Source organism: Ochotona princeps, chromosome 3 (assembly GCF_030435755.1).
Source record: "Ochotona princeps isolate mOchPri1 chromosome 3, mOchPri1.hap1, whole genome shotgun sequence".
Lineage (NCBI taxonomy): Eukaryota > Metazoa > Chordata > Mammalia > Lagomorpha > Ochotonidae > Ochotona > Ochotona princeps.
This window is the reverse complement of record NC_080834.1, coordinates 65,697,212-65,712,774: the sequence shown is the minus strand read 5'-3', so window position 1 is coordinate 65,712,774 and position 15,563 is coordinate 65,697,212. Positions and strand designations below refer to the sequence as shown.

Sequence of the window (15,563 nt, the reverse complement as noted above, 5' to 3'; positions counted from 1 at the left end):
ATCTACACACAATTTGCCATTTAAACTGCTCCAAACTGTGAATTACCTTTCCTGCTCTCCTGTTATTTAATTGGGAGCAAAAGTAAGCAGGCCTTTGGTTTGATAATGAACTGAAAAAATAAGCTCTTCCGTATTTCTTTCAGAAAAAGCAATGCTAACCACAGATGACAAACCTAAGTCAAAATATCTAGAAGCATGTATATCTCAAAAGTATTTTTTCCCTTTGGGGGGCAGCAGAGAAGACACTAGAATGTGGAGAGATGACAGTACCAAAGCCTGGCCCCCGAAACAACAGCAACTGCTCCACATAAATGACCATGACTTTGCCATCAGACCTGGATTTGGAGGTGAGTGTTGTGTTGCAGAGCTCACGGCAGAATCCACTGTGCTGCCAGAGTGCACTTGAAAAGGGGAAGCAACTAAGACTAGAGTACAGGCTCGGTCATTTAAAAAAAAAAAACTAGAAGCATCTCGAGTAAGAATCATTGATCAATTTTATCATTTTAAAATGACTTTTAAAAAACCTCATTTTCCTACTATTCTAGTTATGATTATATAATAAAATTATAATTCTAATGATAAGGGTATCATACATGTATGTGTTCAAAAAACAGGAAGCAGATACATCCTCCTATATCCAAACTATTGCTTTACCTACACCTGTCGGTGGGATTACATGATGTGACTGGACATGACCTGCAACTGGAATGCCTGATTTGAAAGAACTGGTGTGTGAAACGCCTTGGTTCCCCATGAAACAGTTCTGTGGCATTTTGTTTTGTTTTTTATCCTTTTTTTATCAACTAAAATTGATTGAAAGGAAGTACTAGACATTAGGCTAAGCTTTCAGTGCAATATTCTCACCGAAGCTCCACAATAACCCTATGAAACAGACATTATAAATGTCCCTGAGCACCACAATGTGGAAACTAGGGCTGCGGGGGCTTAAATGTGCCCAAGACCATGACGGGTAAGTGGTGGAAGCAAGATGCAATGGCAGAGAAGGAAGGCGGAAGGAGGCCTTAGAGAGGTGCTCAGCTGGGACAAAGCCCTGCCCCACGCCTTAGCTGGCATAGTTGCATCACTGAAGCCGTATGGTGGAATCATCCGGCTAAACCGAGTCCTCTGGCCTACTGCTCGTTCCGTGTTGACTTCTTTCCGTGCACCCAAAGCTTCCCGCTCCCACAAGCCCCGAACTGAGTACTTGTCAGAAGCCTAGAGACGTGCAGATGAGAGGAATGTGGGTGAGGGTGTGAAATAGTGTCCCCTACATACAGCAGAATCGGTACTGCATACCTCTGATAAGTAACCAGGGCTCCAAGAGTTCAGGGCGGGAGACCCTGTACACCTGCGTGAGGTTACCGCCAAGGCAAGCGCAACAGACCTTCCACAGAGAACAAACATCTTAACAGGTAAAATAAAACCGTGGCTCAGGCAGCTGTTGAGCGTTGGATTATTTGATCACAATTTTGTTTAATTTCCTGGAGAATAGTGGGTTGCAGTTCCAAGAGTGTGGCTTTAGTTCCTGGTGCACAATGTCACGGAGCTGGAGGCGCTGCTCACGTGCAACAAATCTTACTACGCGGGGAGTGCTCACCATGGCAAAGCCATCGGGAAAAGAGCAGCCCAGCTGGCCACCCAAGTCACCAACCCCAGTGTCAGGCTGCACAGTGAAGAAAAGGAGTAGCCAGCTTGGGTGCACATTGTGTTTAAATAAAACCTTGAAAACAGGGAAGAAAAAAGTGTGGGTTTGGTGAGTGACCAGCATCAGAACCAGCTGGAGGCCCTCAGGACACTGAGAACCAGGTTGCACCTCCAGTGTTTCCGGTTCCCCAGTCTGAGTGAAACCAACAATTTGTATTTCTTGGAACTTTCCTAGGTGAGATTGGTGCTGGCTCTGTCCCCGGTTGCAGCAACCAAGGTCCCCGGGAGGCAAGTGGTGCTGGGCCAAGCACCTGGTGCTGGGGCTCTGGGCTCTGAGAACCCTGTTTTGAGAATCCCTGCACTACTTTATCAACATCAGATTAGATCCTGCTGCGATTGTTTTCGCAAAGCCTTTCTCACACTCACTGGATTTAGGAGTTAGCATTTTAGAGGCACTGAAACTAATCAAGCTCAGAAATAGGTCCGTTGCATTTCCTTGTGAGATTATCTCCCTACCATTCTTTCTTTACTCACAACCTCTGTTGTACCTTCCTTTTTCTGCTAAATACTCTTGAGTCCTTATCTAATTTGTTCCTAGTTTGGACATCCATCACCTGTGTCTGCTTTTTGTAAATTCCCACCATTTACAGGTACCGGCTTCTATAAGTTGCCCCGCGATTAGTCTTCTCAGACACTAGAGGGCGCCAGTCTCTCGAGAATGACGCACCTGGTGGCTCGGGCCCGGTTGGAAGCTAAACGTGAGGTACACTTTTCAACACCAATTCCAGAAGCTGCCGTAATTCTTGTCAGGTTAGGTTCGTCAATTAAGTGAATTCCTGTCCTAGAGGTAAGGGCTTTTATGGTGATTATTTTGAGCCGTTGAAGGCTAGAAAGATGAAGAGAAAAATGAATGTCCGTGAGTGTGGAGCAGCAGCCTGCGGAGTGCAGCGTGAGCATCCCCCGGCCAGCAGGCTCCCTCCCCGGGATTCCGAATCAAACCTGCAGGAAGGCTGGGCGCACTCAGTAACCCGCTGGGGGAGCCTGCTGCCAGCCCCGAGAGCCCGCCCTTTTGTTGTCTCTTGAAATCTTCTGTCTTCATTCCTCAGCCTCTAAATCACTCCGCGCAAAACCAGAAAATTGGTCTCATGTTTTCACTTTGCTTGATTTATTAGAGATGCCTATTGCGATTTTTGCCAAGTGAAAATGTAAATTTTACATGTTGATTTATTTGTTTTTAAAGGAGAGATCTTCCACCTAGCTGGTTCCCTTTTCAAAAGCCCACAGCAGCTGGGCCAACACAGAAACCAGAAGCCAGAAACTCCACCTGGGTTTCTCCTGCTTGGGGCATCGTAACCTGCCTCCCAGGGCCCAGATGCTGGACCTGGAGCCAGAGCCAGGACTCCAACCCAGGCAGCCAGCTTTGAGATGCAGACGTCTAAAGCCAGGTCCCAAGCACTAGGCCTGACCCTGTGAGAGCGCATTTCAGAATTTATCTTTCCTGAGGCTATCTTGTGGGGTTATTAAAAATGCAGTTGAAATGTGCTACTTAGTGGCAGATGGCAGATCATCTCACAATTAAGACATTTTTCTGACAGCCATGCACTGGGACTAAATAGTGACCAAATGGCCTATGTGTCCAGACAGAAAAATCCACAAATTCAGTCAAAAATGTTAATCTGGTCACTCTGTGAAACACCCTTTCTTTAGGCTGTCCTGGTCAGAACCGTTTCTTACAAACGACCCCTTTCCCTGCTGCCTCGGGGCCACCATCCTGGGGGAAGGCAGGCTGAGAATCTAAAAGTCAGACCTTCGTGGGTTCACACACCAACACATTCCTGTAATTTTTTCCTCTTGAGCTAAATGTAACTTCAGCACTTCTCTCGCAGTAATGTGTTTTCCTAATTAGCTTTAACATTAAAACCAGCTGCTGCTGCAGTGGATTTTTTGTTTGTTTTTTGGTTTGGTTTGGTTTTTACTTTTCTAAAGCATTAGAAGATTAATTGGCTCATATGTGGAAATAAGAGGATATAAATTTAGGGGAGCTTTTTGTTTAACTTAGGCTGTAAATTTCTGCTCATTTTCTTTTTTTGTTTCCCCTACCCATCACATCTCCCGTAACTGAAGACTTTGTTTCAGTCTTATAGAAGATCATTTCTTTGTTTCTTCAGCGTCCAGACAAAAGCTGAAGTGATACAAGCTGAACTGGCTCTGCTGGTCCAGGCAGAGCACTGCCCTGGGGAGCAGACGTGTCTGGCTGCAGTACTAGCCTGAGCTGGCTTTGAGTAGCAGTGAGCGTTGTAACCTCACTGAATTTGAGTTTCCTCATCTGTCAAATCGAGCTGAAGCCAGCTCTACCCACTTCGGCGGTAATAATGAGCACGGGAGATAGTATGTATTGTAATTCCCAGTGTTCTAGACCAATAAAACATACAACTCAAACTTAACCCTCATCATTCCAGTCTGTGCGCAAATACCTTTATGTACACAAGAAGGATTATGAATGTGTGTGCTAAGCCCACTTACTGATTAGCAACCTAATTATAAAGGTCAATGTTTATTTCATTTTTTAATATATATTTTTATTATACTATTTATGTATCTGAGGTGAAGGGGGATATTGAGGGAGAATCCCCACCCAGTCTCCCACCCACCCAAAGTCCCGGATGTGGGGCATGCTCTGAGATACTTGCTCAAGTGGTCTTTTTTTTTTTTTAAAGATTTATTATTATTATTGGAAAGCCGGATATACAAAGAGGAGGAGAGACAGAGAGGAAGATCTTCCATCCGATGTTTCACTCCCCAAGTGAGCCACAACAGGCCGATGCGCGCCGATCCGAAGCCGGGAACCAGGAACCTCTTCCGGGTCTCCCACGCGGGTGCAGGGTCCCAATGCATTGGGCCGTCCTGGACTGCTTTCCCAGGCCACAAGCAGGGAGCTGGATGGGAAGTGGAGCTGCCGGGATTAGAACCGGCGCCCATATGGGATCCCGGGGCGTTCAAGGCAAGGACTTTAGCCGCTAGGCCATGCCGCTGGGCCCCAAGTGGTCTTAATAGTCCTCCAGTTATGGATCGCTGCCAGTCACATCCCTCCCAGCTCCATTAGGTCATTGAAGAAGCCACTGATTGTCACAGTCCATCACAGAGTCTTCCTTTGCCCAGTATTTCGCTGCCCAACGTTTAGCTGAGATGGTTGATTGACCTGTTCCGTCCTCCGTCCTCTCCTAGCCAGGGCTCTGAGTCCAGCACTTCGATTGGGGAGATCACCAAAGAAACTTTGAGGTATTCCCAGATCAGATTCCCGCATGTTCCAGCAAGCACCGGGCCCGGCACAGTCCATCGCCACAATCAGTTGGTGGTTGCAATCGCTGGGCTGGCACCGCTCTCAGTCCCGACTTGCACTGGAACCAAGGGTGTTACAGTCCAGCCTGGTTCTGCCCAGCACACACTCGACTCTTTCATCAACCAGTGGGAGCTGCAGCCCAGCCGGGGCGACACACAATAACCCCCACCAGGCCCACCCCCCACCCTGGCCTGCCAGTATGCATAGCAGACTAGTCCAGTCTGTCCCGCTTCCCATTTGGCTCCAGTACCTGTCAATGGGCATTGAAGCTTAGTTCCCTCCAACCAACTCAACTATCCAGCCCTCACGGATATTGCTGAGTGCCTCTCCTTCTAGCCACCCCAGCCCCCGTCCTAGTTTTCATGCCCTCCCGCAGTAGTAGTGACCCAAGAGGGGGAACCTGTTTATTTCATTTTGACTCTTATTTAAATGCTTTATATATCTGATGCATGAGAGTTTTATCAAATAATTGTTTTTGCTATTTTACTGAGCAGGTAGGTAATAAGTTATTAAGCTGTATGAGTGGGGTTAGGCTAAGGACTAAACTTACAGTCACGCACATGATCTCACAGTACTGCTAGAAGGTAGCTATCACGTTTATTTCCTTGGTTTCGCAATTTAGCAAACCAAGGTAGGAGGAACTAGAAATCTTCAGAAGTTTGGCTCTGACTCAGGTTGTGTGTGACTGCAAATCCTGTGAGGTCTGCAATGCACCTCATGGGTGACAGAGCTCCTGTCCAGCTCAGAAGTCCTAGGATCCTGCCTTGCCTTTTCTTGCGCCTCAATCCTATTCTGAACTCAAGAATGCCACAGCACAGGATGGATTGCTGGACCAGCCCACTTGGTCACAGAGCTCAAAGGAAGCAGAAGAGAGACAGCATCCCGGGGGAACACAGTCCTGGAAAGCAGAAGACACCTTCACACGCACAGCATTACTGAGGCAGAAGAGTGGGTGCTGCATCCCAAGCTCTCAGACCAACCATCCAGCATCCCTGGGGCTCCAATGCCCTCAGCAGGGTGCGTGGGCCGTAGGGGCAAGTTCCTGAGACAGAATATACTTTCAAATGTTGTGTTCTCACATCCAATTTTTCCTCTGGTTTTGCCAAAAATAAGTGCTGAAAAATACTGAACCTTTTTTCCCCTCCTAAATGAAGAGAAAATATTTGAGAGCAGAATTGAAATAGTGGCTTGTATTCCTAAAAGCAGGTTTGCATTCTTGTTTCATTGCAGTAGTAGTGGCATTTATTTTGTTCTACTTGTGAAGCACCAGTTAAGTTCAGTGGTTATATTACATCTGCTTCTCAATTGCGTCTCCAAGGTGAGTGTTACTACTCTGATTTTAATGGATGAGAATACTAAGCCTAGAGATGTTATATACAGCTAAATCACATAATAGGTATGGAACTAAGTTTGCAGGCATTATTTAGCTTAGAGAAGAAGTTTCCAGGCCTCACCCTGCTAAATTCCAGAAGCAAAAGTGGAAGAATCAGCTGGAATCCACTTGGACAATATTCATACTTTTTGTGGAAACGGTTGAAAGTCTCTGTTGATAATGACGTTTCATTGAGAAAGGCTCTTTATGAGAACAAACACATGAAGACTATGCTGAAGTGTGTGTTATTTTAACGTATGTTCATCATGCACAAAACCAAACGGTGAAATTATGAGCATACACAGAGGGTGCCGAATCCCTTGTCAGGAGTCGCTAGGAGATAATGTGTCAGTCCACGCTAAGCCTTCTGTGTTGTTTAGGTTTTTCAGGCCCTGTGGGCTTGATGCAGGGAGACCCAGCGTGACACCAGTCTCAGTGACTTTCATTATGAAATTGCTCCAATGTACTCTTTCAATTCATTCTCATATCCCCCCTTTAAAAATAAAGACTTATTGCTTATTTGAAAGTCATAGTCACAGAAGGAAGAAAAAGAGAGAGACAGAAAAAGAAAAAGAAAGAGACATCTCCTGTCCATTAGTTCAATCCTCAATTGGCTGCAAAGGCCAGAATGTGCCAGGTCAAAGCCAGGAGCCCAGATCTGCTGGGTTCTCACAAGGCTCTAGAGGTCCCGGCAGTTGGGTCATCCTCCACTGCTTTCCCAGGCACATTAGCAGAGAGCTAGATAGGAAGTGGAGCAGCTGCTACTCAAACCAGAGCCCATATGTGATGCTGGCGCTGCAGCTGGTGGCATCACCCACTGCACCACAGTGCAAGCCCCATCAGACACTTTTCTAAGAATGTTTGCTATGCCCCAAATGCGGCTTGTGGAAGTTGGCAATCAGGAAAGGGACACTTCTGGCTCTGGTGTCTGGGGGCAGCCCTGCCTGCACTGTCGTCTTCATTCTTCCAGTCTGTCAACCACTGCAGGAAGGGAGGCGTTGTTTTATTTGCTTATTTGTTTGTTTGTTTGTTTGTTTTGCCAGAGAGAAAAGGTTCTGACATTGTCCAGGGTCAAGAGCTCTCTGATACGCCCTAATTCTAAGGTGATGGCATAGGATATATAATTTTGCATGTTCCAAGCATTATTCCTTTTTGTCACTACAAGCTACACAAGAAAACTTAAAAAGAAACTGAAATAAAGCTTCCATAATCTAGAAGAAAAACACTGACCTGTTCCCAACTACATGACTTATCATTATTGGAATAACATTTATTATACATGTGCCTTTGTTGTTATAATTGAATGCACATTAACTGATTCAATACATAATGGAAATGTTTGCTGTTAAAAAAACATGAAAAATTATTCGTTGAAACCTATGAATGCTGACCTTCCTCTGCTTTGAAATATTTCTCTGCTTTCTAAAATAATTGTAATGCATTTCTCAGCCAATTATCTGTTCTTCTTCCGAAGGTTCCCCGGTAGCAGTAGGCATAGACGTCCAGGTTGAAAGCATTGACAGCATTTCAGAGGTTAACATGGTAAGCTTCCTTTAGGCATACCTTTTTCTGTTTTGTTTTGTTTTTTTTCTGAAAGGATGGAAATTCGGCAATGTCAAAATCACTGTTATTTTAATAAATCCTTTTAATTATCTTTCCTGATTTGCTAAATAATATAGAGCTGTGGTTGCTTTTCACTCTTCCCTTCTCTGCCCTTGATTGCAATGTGGATTCCTTACCTACTCTTTTCCCTCTAAATAACCTGTGCAAGGTGAACTGGGAACAACTCTAAGGATGATCGCAATGTATTGCAATAGGAAATCACAACTGTGAATCCTTATCCCTAGCGGGAGAAATCATCGTATCAGGCTTGCCTGACTGCTTCCAAATGTTTTGGCTGACATTAATTTTGTTTATCTGTCAAGGAGTAGCAGAGAGCAAAAGGTTTTTTTAAATCCGTGAGACCAAAGCTTTACGAAGGTTTTGTGTCTTTCCTTATATTTTGTGAAGACACTATGATTGTTGTATTTTGCAACCAAACATTTGTATTTTCAAAATATTACTCACGAGGTACTGAGAGTTGATACTGTTCAGTTGTTGTGTTTTCAGCCTTCCTTTTAAGCTGTCTTCTGTCATTTTGCATTCCTTGTTTTTCCATCCTTTCCCCCTCCCTTAGCTTAGTTTAGCATTATGCTATTTTTATGTTTGACTACTTCCCACTTTATTTCCTCTAGTCCTAGTTGAGAATCAATTTCCTTGTCTGCATAATTTCTCCTTTAAATAATTTCTCACTTAAGTAATTTTCTGTGATTTTCCAGAGTTTGTTCTAAGAAAGATCAGTTAATACCATAGCCAACTTACATGCACAAACACCTATATGTGTTTGTTTCTAAATGTATTTCCTTTTGATCTCCTCCTCTGCAGTGAGTTTATTATATAAATTATATCTTTATACTTTTGAATGTTCAGCACCCATTTCCTTGTTATTATGTCATTATTATTTTTGTATTTGATCCGCTCTTTCCATATTATTTCATTCTCCTCAATTGTGCTTTTCCATTACCCCCTTTAGATGCATTTTTTGGTTTTGTTTTGTAGTTTTTTTCTTGTTCATTCAAAAGGCAGAAAGATAAAGAGAGGTCTCTACCTATTTGTTTATTCTCCAAATTCCCCCAACACCTAAAAGGCAGGACCCCAATCCTTGTCTCCCACATGGAGAGTAAGGAACCAAGGGATTGGGGCCATCAGCTGCTGCCACATGCGATGCACAATTTCAGGAAGATGGAAACAGAACTCACATGCAAACTCTTCATATGTAACACAAGTGTCCCAGGAAGTGTTTTAACTACAGTGCAAAACATTTGCCACTGCTTGTTTCCTGTCAATACTATGTCACTTCCAAGTGTTCATGGCAAGGACCCTAAGAAGTACACACTTCATACAAGTAGCTGATGGATGTAGTTTGATATGGTTTCCATTTTGCATCTGGTTTGAATTTTGATTTTGGTCACCACCATCATGCACACCGCCACCCACAGCCTAATTTTTCAGTCCTTGAGTGTGGGCCTGTGCCTTAACAAGTTTGTCCTGGAAGCTGTGCCTTGCTTTTCGCTTTGCAGCCTGCTGTCTTGGTTAAAATTACTCACCTGGTCCCTGGAGTCCTACATGATTGCAACTTTTATCCAGATGCCTATTGTCCCTCATTCTCTACTTCAAATAAAGCAGCTTGAGTTTTTTGTTGTTCTTGTTTAGTAAAACTCAGGAGTACCTGTACCTGAATGGGGAATAGTTAAACCACTTTCTTTTCAAACTCAATTTCCATCTGAAGGGTTTAGTTAGTTGTTTTTCCAAGCTATTCATTTAATGGACATTTTTCATTTGCCAATCCTTGGCCTTCATTCCCTTCTATGCAATTTTTTTCTTTTTGTGTCTTTGCAAAATATTCATTTGCTTTTAGATATATTTTGTAATAAAAATATTTTGATAATTAAATTGTGTCATACACAGTGAGTTTAATAGAACAAAGTTTTGAAATCTGCGTCTCATATTTAATAATGTGCAATTATCAGAATTGAAGATAAAAATACAAAAAGAATGAGAAAAAATTAAAATCTCTAGGGGAGCAGGGTCTAGAAATGTAAATTAATAGAGCAAATAGTATTTCCTGTGTATATTGAAGTAATATTTGTATTTATAGTGATTGTTCTGAAACATTAACTGAATAAACAATTCAAGACACAAACATTTCAGAAAGATCTAAACCAAATCTTCTGTGACCCATTATGCCTTATTTCAGTCTATAAACTCCCCGGCCAGTTATCCTGCTAGTCCTAATCATTACCTAATCCAATATTTATTTCAGTTCAATATAAGCCTTAAATGAAACTTCCTTCACTTTGACATCCTGATCACAAAGAGAAGGACTGAGCAGGAAAATTTTGACACTTTCTTACTCCAAGGCAATTTTTCCTAATATTCCTTCATCTATTGCCGCTGCTAGAAGAAGCGCCTGTTTCCTTTTCCTGGCTTAAAATCCAAGACATCTGTGAATGACCCAGGCTGCATCTAAAATTCTCAAGGACTCTGCTCTTCAGCACCCAAAATTAGACTTCATCTGCCTACCCTGAGTGCCATCGGCCTTCCTATTTGCTCTCAGATCAAGCTAAGATGGGCTCCTGGTGGAAGTGCTTTTTAATCAGCTGTGATCTGCCCTTTGTGTTGACTTTGTTTGCTCCTCATTATTATCTGCTGGCCCTCTATGTTCCGACCTGAATTCACTTGCACTCACTGTTTGCCTTGCTCTGCTCCCAGCATGCTCTTCAGCCAGCTTGTCGTAATAGTACCAGCTGGTGGTTACATTGATCTATCACTGACACACAGCCATGTCTGCTCTTGGACTTCATAAACTCAAACCTGCCCAGTGACCTTCAGATCAGACTGAGCATCTAATTATAAACACATGCTTGTTAAGACAATCCATATGGTAACCCACACAGTTCCCTACAGAGTAATGCTATGTAGATGAATGAATCATTTATTTATTTGACCCTATCCTAATCCAAAGTTTTACATAGGTAATGCTCCCAGATTAAGCCTGAGCAATAATACAATGTGCCTTTATTCTGAGCCCAGGAAAAACAAACTGGCTCACAATTAATTAGTGACTTACTTGTAGTTTGCTGAAATATATCCTTTGCATGATAAATTCCAAAGTTCTATTATAAATGCATTAACTCAATGATTACTGTTGGGAAATAAAAGATAGAAGTAAAGAATTTTGAAAAAGAAACATGGTCCTTTTCCATACCCAATAACTCAGATGAAGCTAGGAGAGTTTGTTAAAACAATCAAAATATTCAAAGTGACATCTAAAAACCAAATGAAACTTAAATTATAGACAAGATTGTTTATTTGATTATATAGATTTTTGTGGGTCATTCCTCCATCCTTAGCAATTGCAATTCACTCTAAATTCTGAGATATATGCCATTTTGAAAAACCTTACACATACATTGTGTGTGATTTTTTTCACATGCTAAACATTGAGAAACACCGTTTCATGATGTCTTTCTAGCTGAGGAGGCTCACTCTCTGTCCCAGAAACTCTGATAACTTGTTTTCTATGAATAGATCCAATAATTACTGTACTCAGATTTTTGTAGGACTCTAGATTCTTCAACTTAAGTGATCTTCTTTAACAAAACTAATACAAAATCAGGAAAATAAAATATGTTTTAAAGCTGAATATTTGGAAAGATTTTTTTTTAAATCACAATAAAAAGCAGTCCATCAAATGATAGCATTTCAGATCAATTTCTTCAGAGAGGTCTAGGCGAATTACCTCCATGCCGCCTGGTATAACCTGAATTCCCTTTTCCAACCTGAACCCTCAGTAGCTCCAAGAGAATCTCAACACTCACCAGAGTCTATGAGAGTGAAGAATTCAAAATCCAAAATCACTAGCTCTATACTAAATCTACGTGAAAGTGCAATACTAAAAAACTACTAACTCTTAGGTTATTGACACCCATGTCCGTTGGCGCTACCACTAATGGCATTGAAGTGGTCATCTCACTACTGGCTTTGACTTGTCTCTTTTTCTTTCTGCTTAGGACTTCACAATGACTTTTTATCTCAGGCATTACTGGAAAGATGAGAGGCTCTCCTTTCCCAGTACAACAAACAAAAGCATGACTTTTGATCACAGACTAATCAAAAAGATTTGGGTGCCTGATATCTTTTTTGTGCATTCTAAAAGATCCTTTATCCATGATACAACTATGGAGAACTTCATGCTGCGAGTGCACCCTGATGGAAATGTCCTCTTCAGTCTCAGGTAAGGAGGGCCGTCTGTCACCTCTGGTTTCTTTGGACAGCAGTTGCCTACCCCCAAAACTGAAGAAATCCGTAATACTGCTTGACTGTGCATGATGCTGGAGGTTCAAACACAGATGAACAATGCGATTTTACCTGGCTTCAAAATTCAGGTTTTCAAATAATAATTTCCTATTCTAACCTAAGAAGGTATTAACTGGATAAGTAGAAATTCTTAAAATCAGACACCTGACTGAAGTGATACAGCTTTGCTGTGGCACTCAAGCAAGCAATTTTGGAATTTGGAGTTTGTTGAATAATTTTCTTAGCTCTCATTTTCTCTTGTAAGTTATAATCATCATCCAAGTTACTGCTAATTAGCTTTTCTTTTTTAATTTAAGACAGTTATTCTAACACTGTGCTATAACAACTCCCTAATTTTAAAATACATTTTTATTCTTAGTTGACACACAGTAATTATGCAATTGTATGGGATAAAATGTGGCTTCAATATATACGTACAATGTATAATGATCATATGGGGATAATTGGCAAGTCATCTCAGGTATTTATTATTTCTTTAAGTTAAGGACATTAAAAATCCTTCCTACTACCCATTTTGCAATACTTAATTGTTGTCAATCATGGCTAACCTGTTGTGTTGCAGAACAGGAGAAGTTATTCATATCTGTCTACACAACTAATCTGTTAAATGTCCACTCTCTATCCTATCCCCTACATCCTTCCCAGGACCTAGTAACCACCATTCTATTCTCTGTTTGATATCAACTCTTTTTTAAAAAAAAGATTTATTATTATTGGAAAGCCAGATGTACAGAGAGGAGGAGAGACAGAGAGGAAGATCTTCCGTCCGATGTTTCACTCCCCAAGTGAGCCGCAACAGGCCGGTGCGCGCCAATCCAAAGCCGGGAACCAGGAACCTCTTCCGGGTCTCCCACGAGGGTCCAGGGTCCCAAAGCTTTGGGCCGTCCTCGACTGCTTTGCCAGGCCACAAGCAGGGAGCTGGATGGGAAGTGCAGCTGCTGGGATTAGAACCGGCGCCCCTATAGGATCCCGGGGCGTGTTCAAGGCAAGGACTTTAGCTGCTAGGCCACGCTGCCGATATCAACTCTTTAACATCCACATAAAGGAAAGAACATGCAATATGTGTCTCCCATGCTTTGTTTATCTCACTTAATATGGAGTCATTTAATTCGATCCAATTTGCAGCAAATGATCAAATTTATGGTTAAATACTGTTTCATGTGTGAATATAATACAGTTACTTTGTGGATCCATGGAGGGACACCTTGGTTGATTCCATATCTTGGGTGTTTTCAATACTGCTGTAATAAATTAATGAGTACAAAAGTGACTTCCTCATACTGATTTCCTTTCCTTCGGCATGGCAGGATAATACAGTAGACACGTTCCTAATTTTTTGAATAACCTCCATACTGATTTTTATAATGGCTGTACTAATTTGCATAATCTGCATTCCCAACCACAGCATGTGTTATTTCCCCTTTCCACCCTAACCAGCATTTTTAATTTATGTATTTTTAGTAATAATCGTTATAACCAAGGTGAAATGACAGCTCATTGTAGCTCGAGTAGCACTTTCCTGATAATTAGTGATATTAAATATTTTGTCATACACCTGGTGACAAGTTGTATAACCTCTTTTTGGAATTGTGTACTCAAGCCACTCAACAACTTTTATTCATCTATTTTATTTAAATAGCAGAGAGACAGAGACAGAGAGCTTCTATCCACTGGAGAACTCTGCAAATAGCTGCCATAACCTGGAGCCTGGAAATCAAGCTGGGCTTTCCCTTTGGGTGGCAAGGACACTATTACCTTGACTGTCATCACCTGCTGCCTCCTGTGCATTAGCTGCAGAGCAAAAAACATGTCATGTGATTTAAAAATGAGACGACTTATAAATGAGGAGATGAATGGAGATAGGCATTTATCATAGTGACATCCCCATTCATTTCCTCACTGGTAAGTCACCTCATCTGTAAATCACCTCATTTCTAAATCATCTTATATGTCTTTTGTTCTGTTGAGTTGATTGAATTTCTCATATAGTCTGTAAGTCATTCCCTTGTCCAGATAGTATTCTGCCAATATTTTCTTTAATTCTGTATGTTGTTTGTTGTATTGATTGTTTTCTGGGCTGTATAGGTTTCTAATTTAATAAATTCCATTGCTCATCTTTTTGTTGGGTTACCTGTGCTTTGGGAATGATATCCAGAAACAGTCTCTGCCAAACCAATACCCTGAAGCATCTTTCCAGTTTTCTTCCAGTACTTTCATAGTTTCTGGACTTACATTTAATATTTGGATCCATTTTAATATGATTTTTATTTAGAGTTTAGAGGTAGATGTCAAGTTTCAGTCCTTTGCATATGGATATGTAGTTTTCCCAGCACTGTTCATTAAACAGACTTTTCTTTTTCCAAATTATATTCTTATTGTCTGTCAAAAATTTGTTGGCTGCAAATATGTGGATTCATTTTTTGGGTTTCTACTTTTTTCCCCCATCAATCTATTTGTATTTTTTTTAATTCCAACACCACACCGTTTTGGTTGCTACTGCTTTGTAGTATGTTTTGAAGATTTTTTTTTTCAGCATTGTTTCAACTATCCAGGGTCTTTTGTGGCATCATATGTATTAGGAGTATTTTTCTATTTATCTAAAGAATGTGATCAGTATTTTCCCTGGCATTGCCTTAAAGTTGCATTACTTTTAATAGTGTCTTTGGTTAGTATGGGCAATTAACAGCATTACTTCTTTCAATCCATAGACATAGGCTGTCTTTTCATTTTATGTGTCATTTTCAATTACTTTCATACATGTTTTAACATTTTCAGGGAACATTCACTTGGCTGAATGTATTCCTATTCAATTTGGTGACTACTGTGAATGGTAGTCTTTCATGGATTCTTAGAAATTTTATTACTGATATATAACAATATATATATATATATATATATATATATAGGTTTTTTGAATGCTGATTTTGTGTTCTACAACATTACTGCATTTATTTACCAGTTCTCACAGTTTTGTGTGGCAGTATTAGTACCTGTATTTCTCTCTCCCTCCTTCCTAACTTCCTTTAATCTTTCTCTTCCTCTTTCCTTCTCTCCTTCTCCCTCTCTCTGTTTCTCTCTGTAAGTCTGTCTTTCAAACAAACAAATGGATTTTTTTAATGAAAGAAGCTAAAGTGTGTCTACTCCTCTGTAACTAATTCAGGGCACCATGGGTAGGAGCATATGTTTCCTTTGTCTTTTGCAAACATACTCATCAACATGCAAGCCTTTTGACTTAATAGTACCTGAATAATGCATTTTGTACGTAGATCTACAACTAAAATTGCTACA

The 15,563-nt window shown here is 41.2% G+C and overlaps 1 protein-coding gene across 1 annotated transcript in view; it reads left to right on the top strand.

Annotated features, from left to right (window-relative positions):
- The first annotated feature begins 234 nt into the window (after window positions 1-234).
- The window catches only part of GABRR3 (gamma-aminobutyric acid type A receptor subunit rho3), a 38,511-nt gene continuing 23,182 nt past the window's right edge, over window positions 235-15,563 (top strand). Inside the window, exons 1-3 of the mRNA XM_058661273.1 lie at window positions 235-347; window positions 7,831-7,898; window positions 11,969-12,192. Coding sequence (XP_058517256.1) covers window positions 251-347; window positions 7,831-7,898; window positions 11,969-12,192 — 389 coding nt within the window. The 5' untranslated portion in view covers window positions 235-250. The remainder of the gene's footprint in view (window positions 348-7,830; window positions 7,899-11,968; window positions 12,193-15,563) is intronic.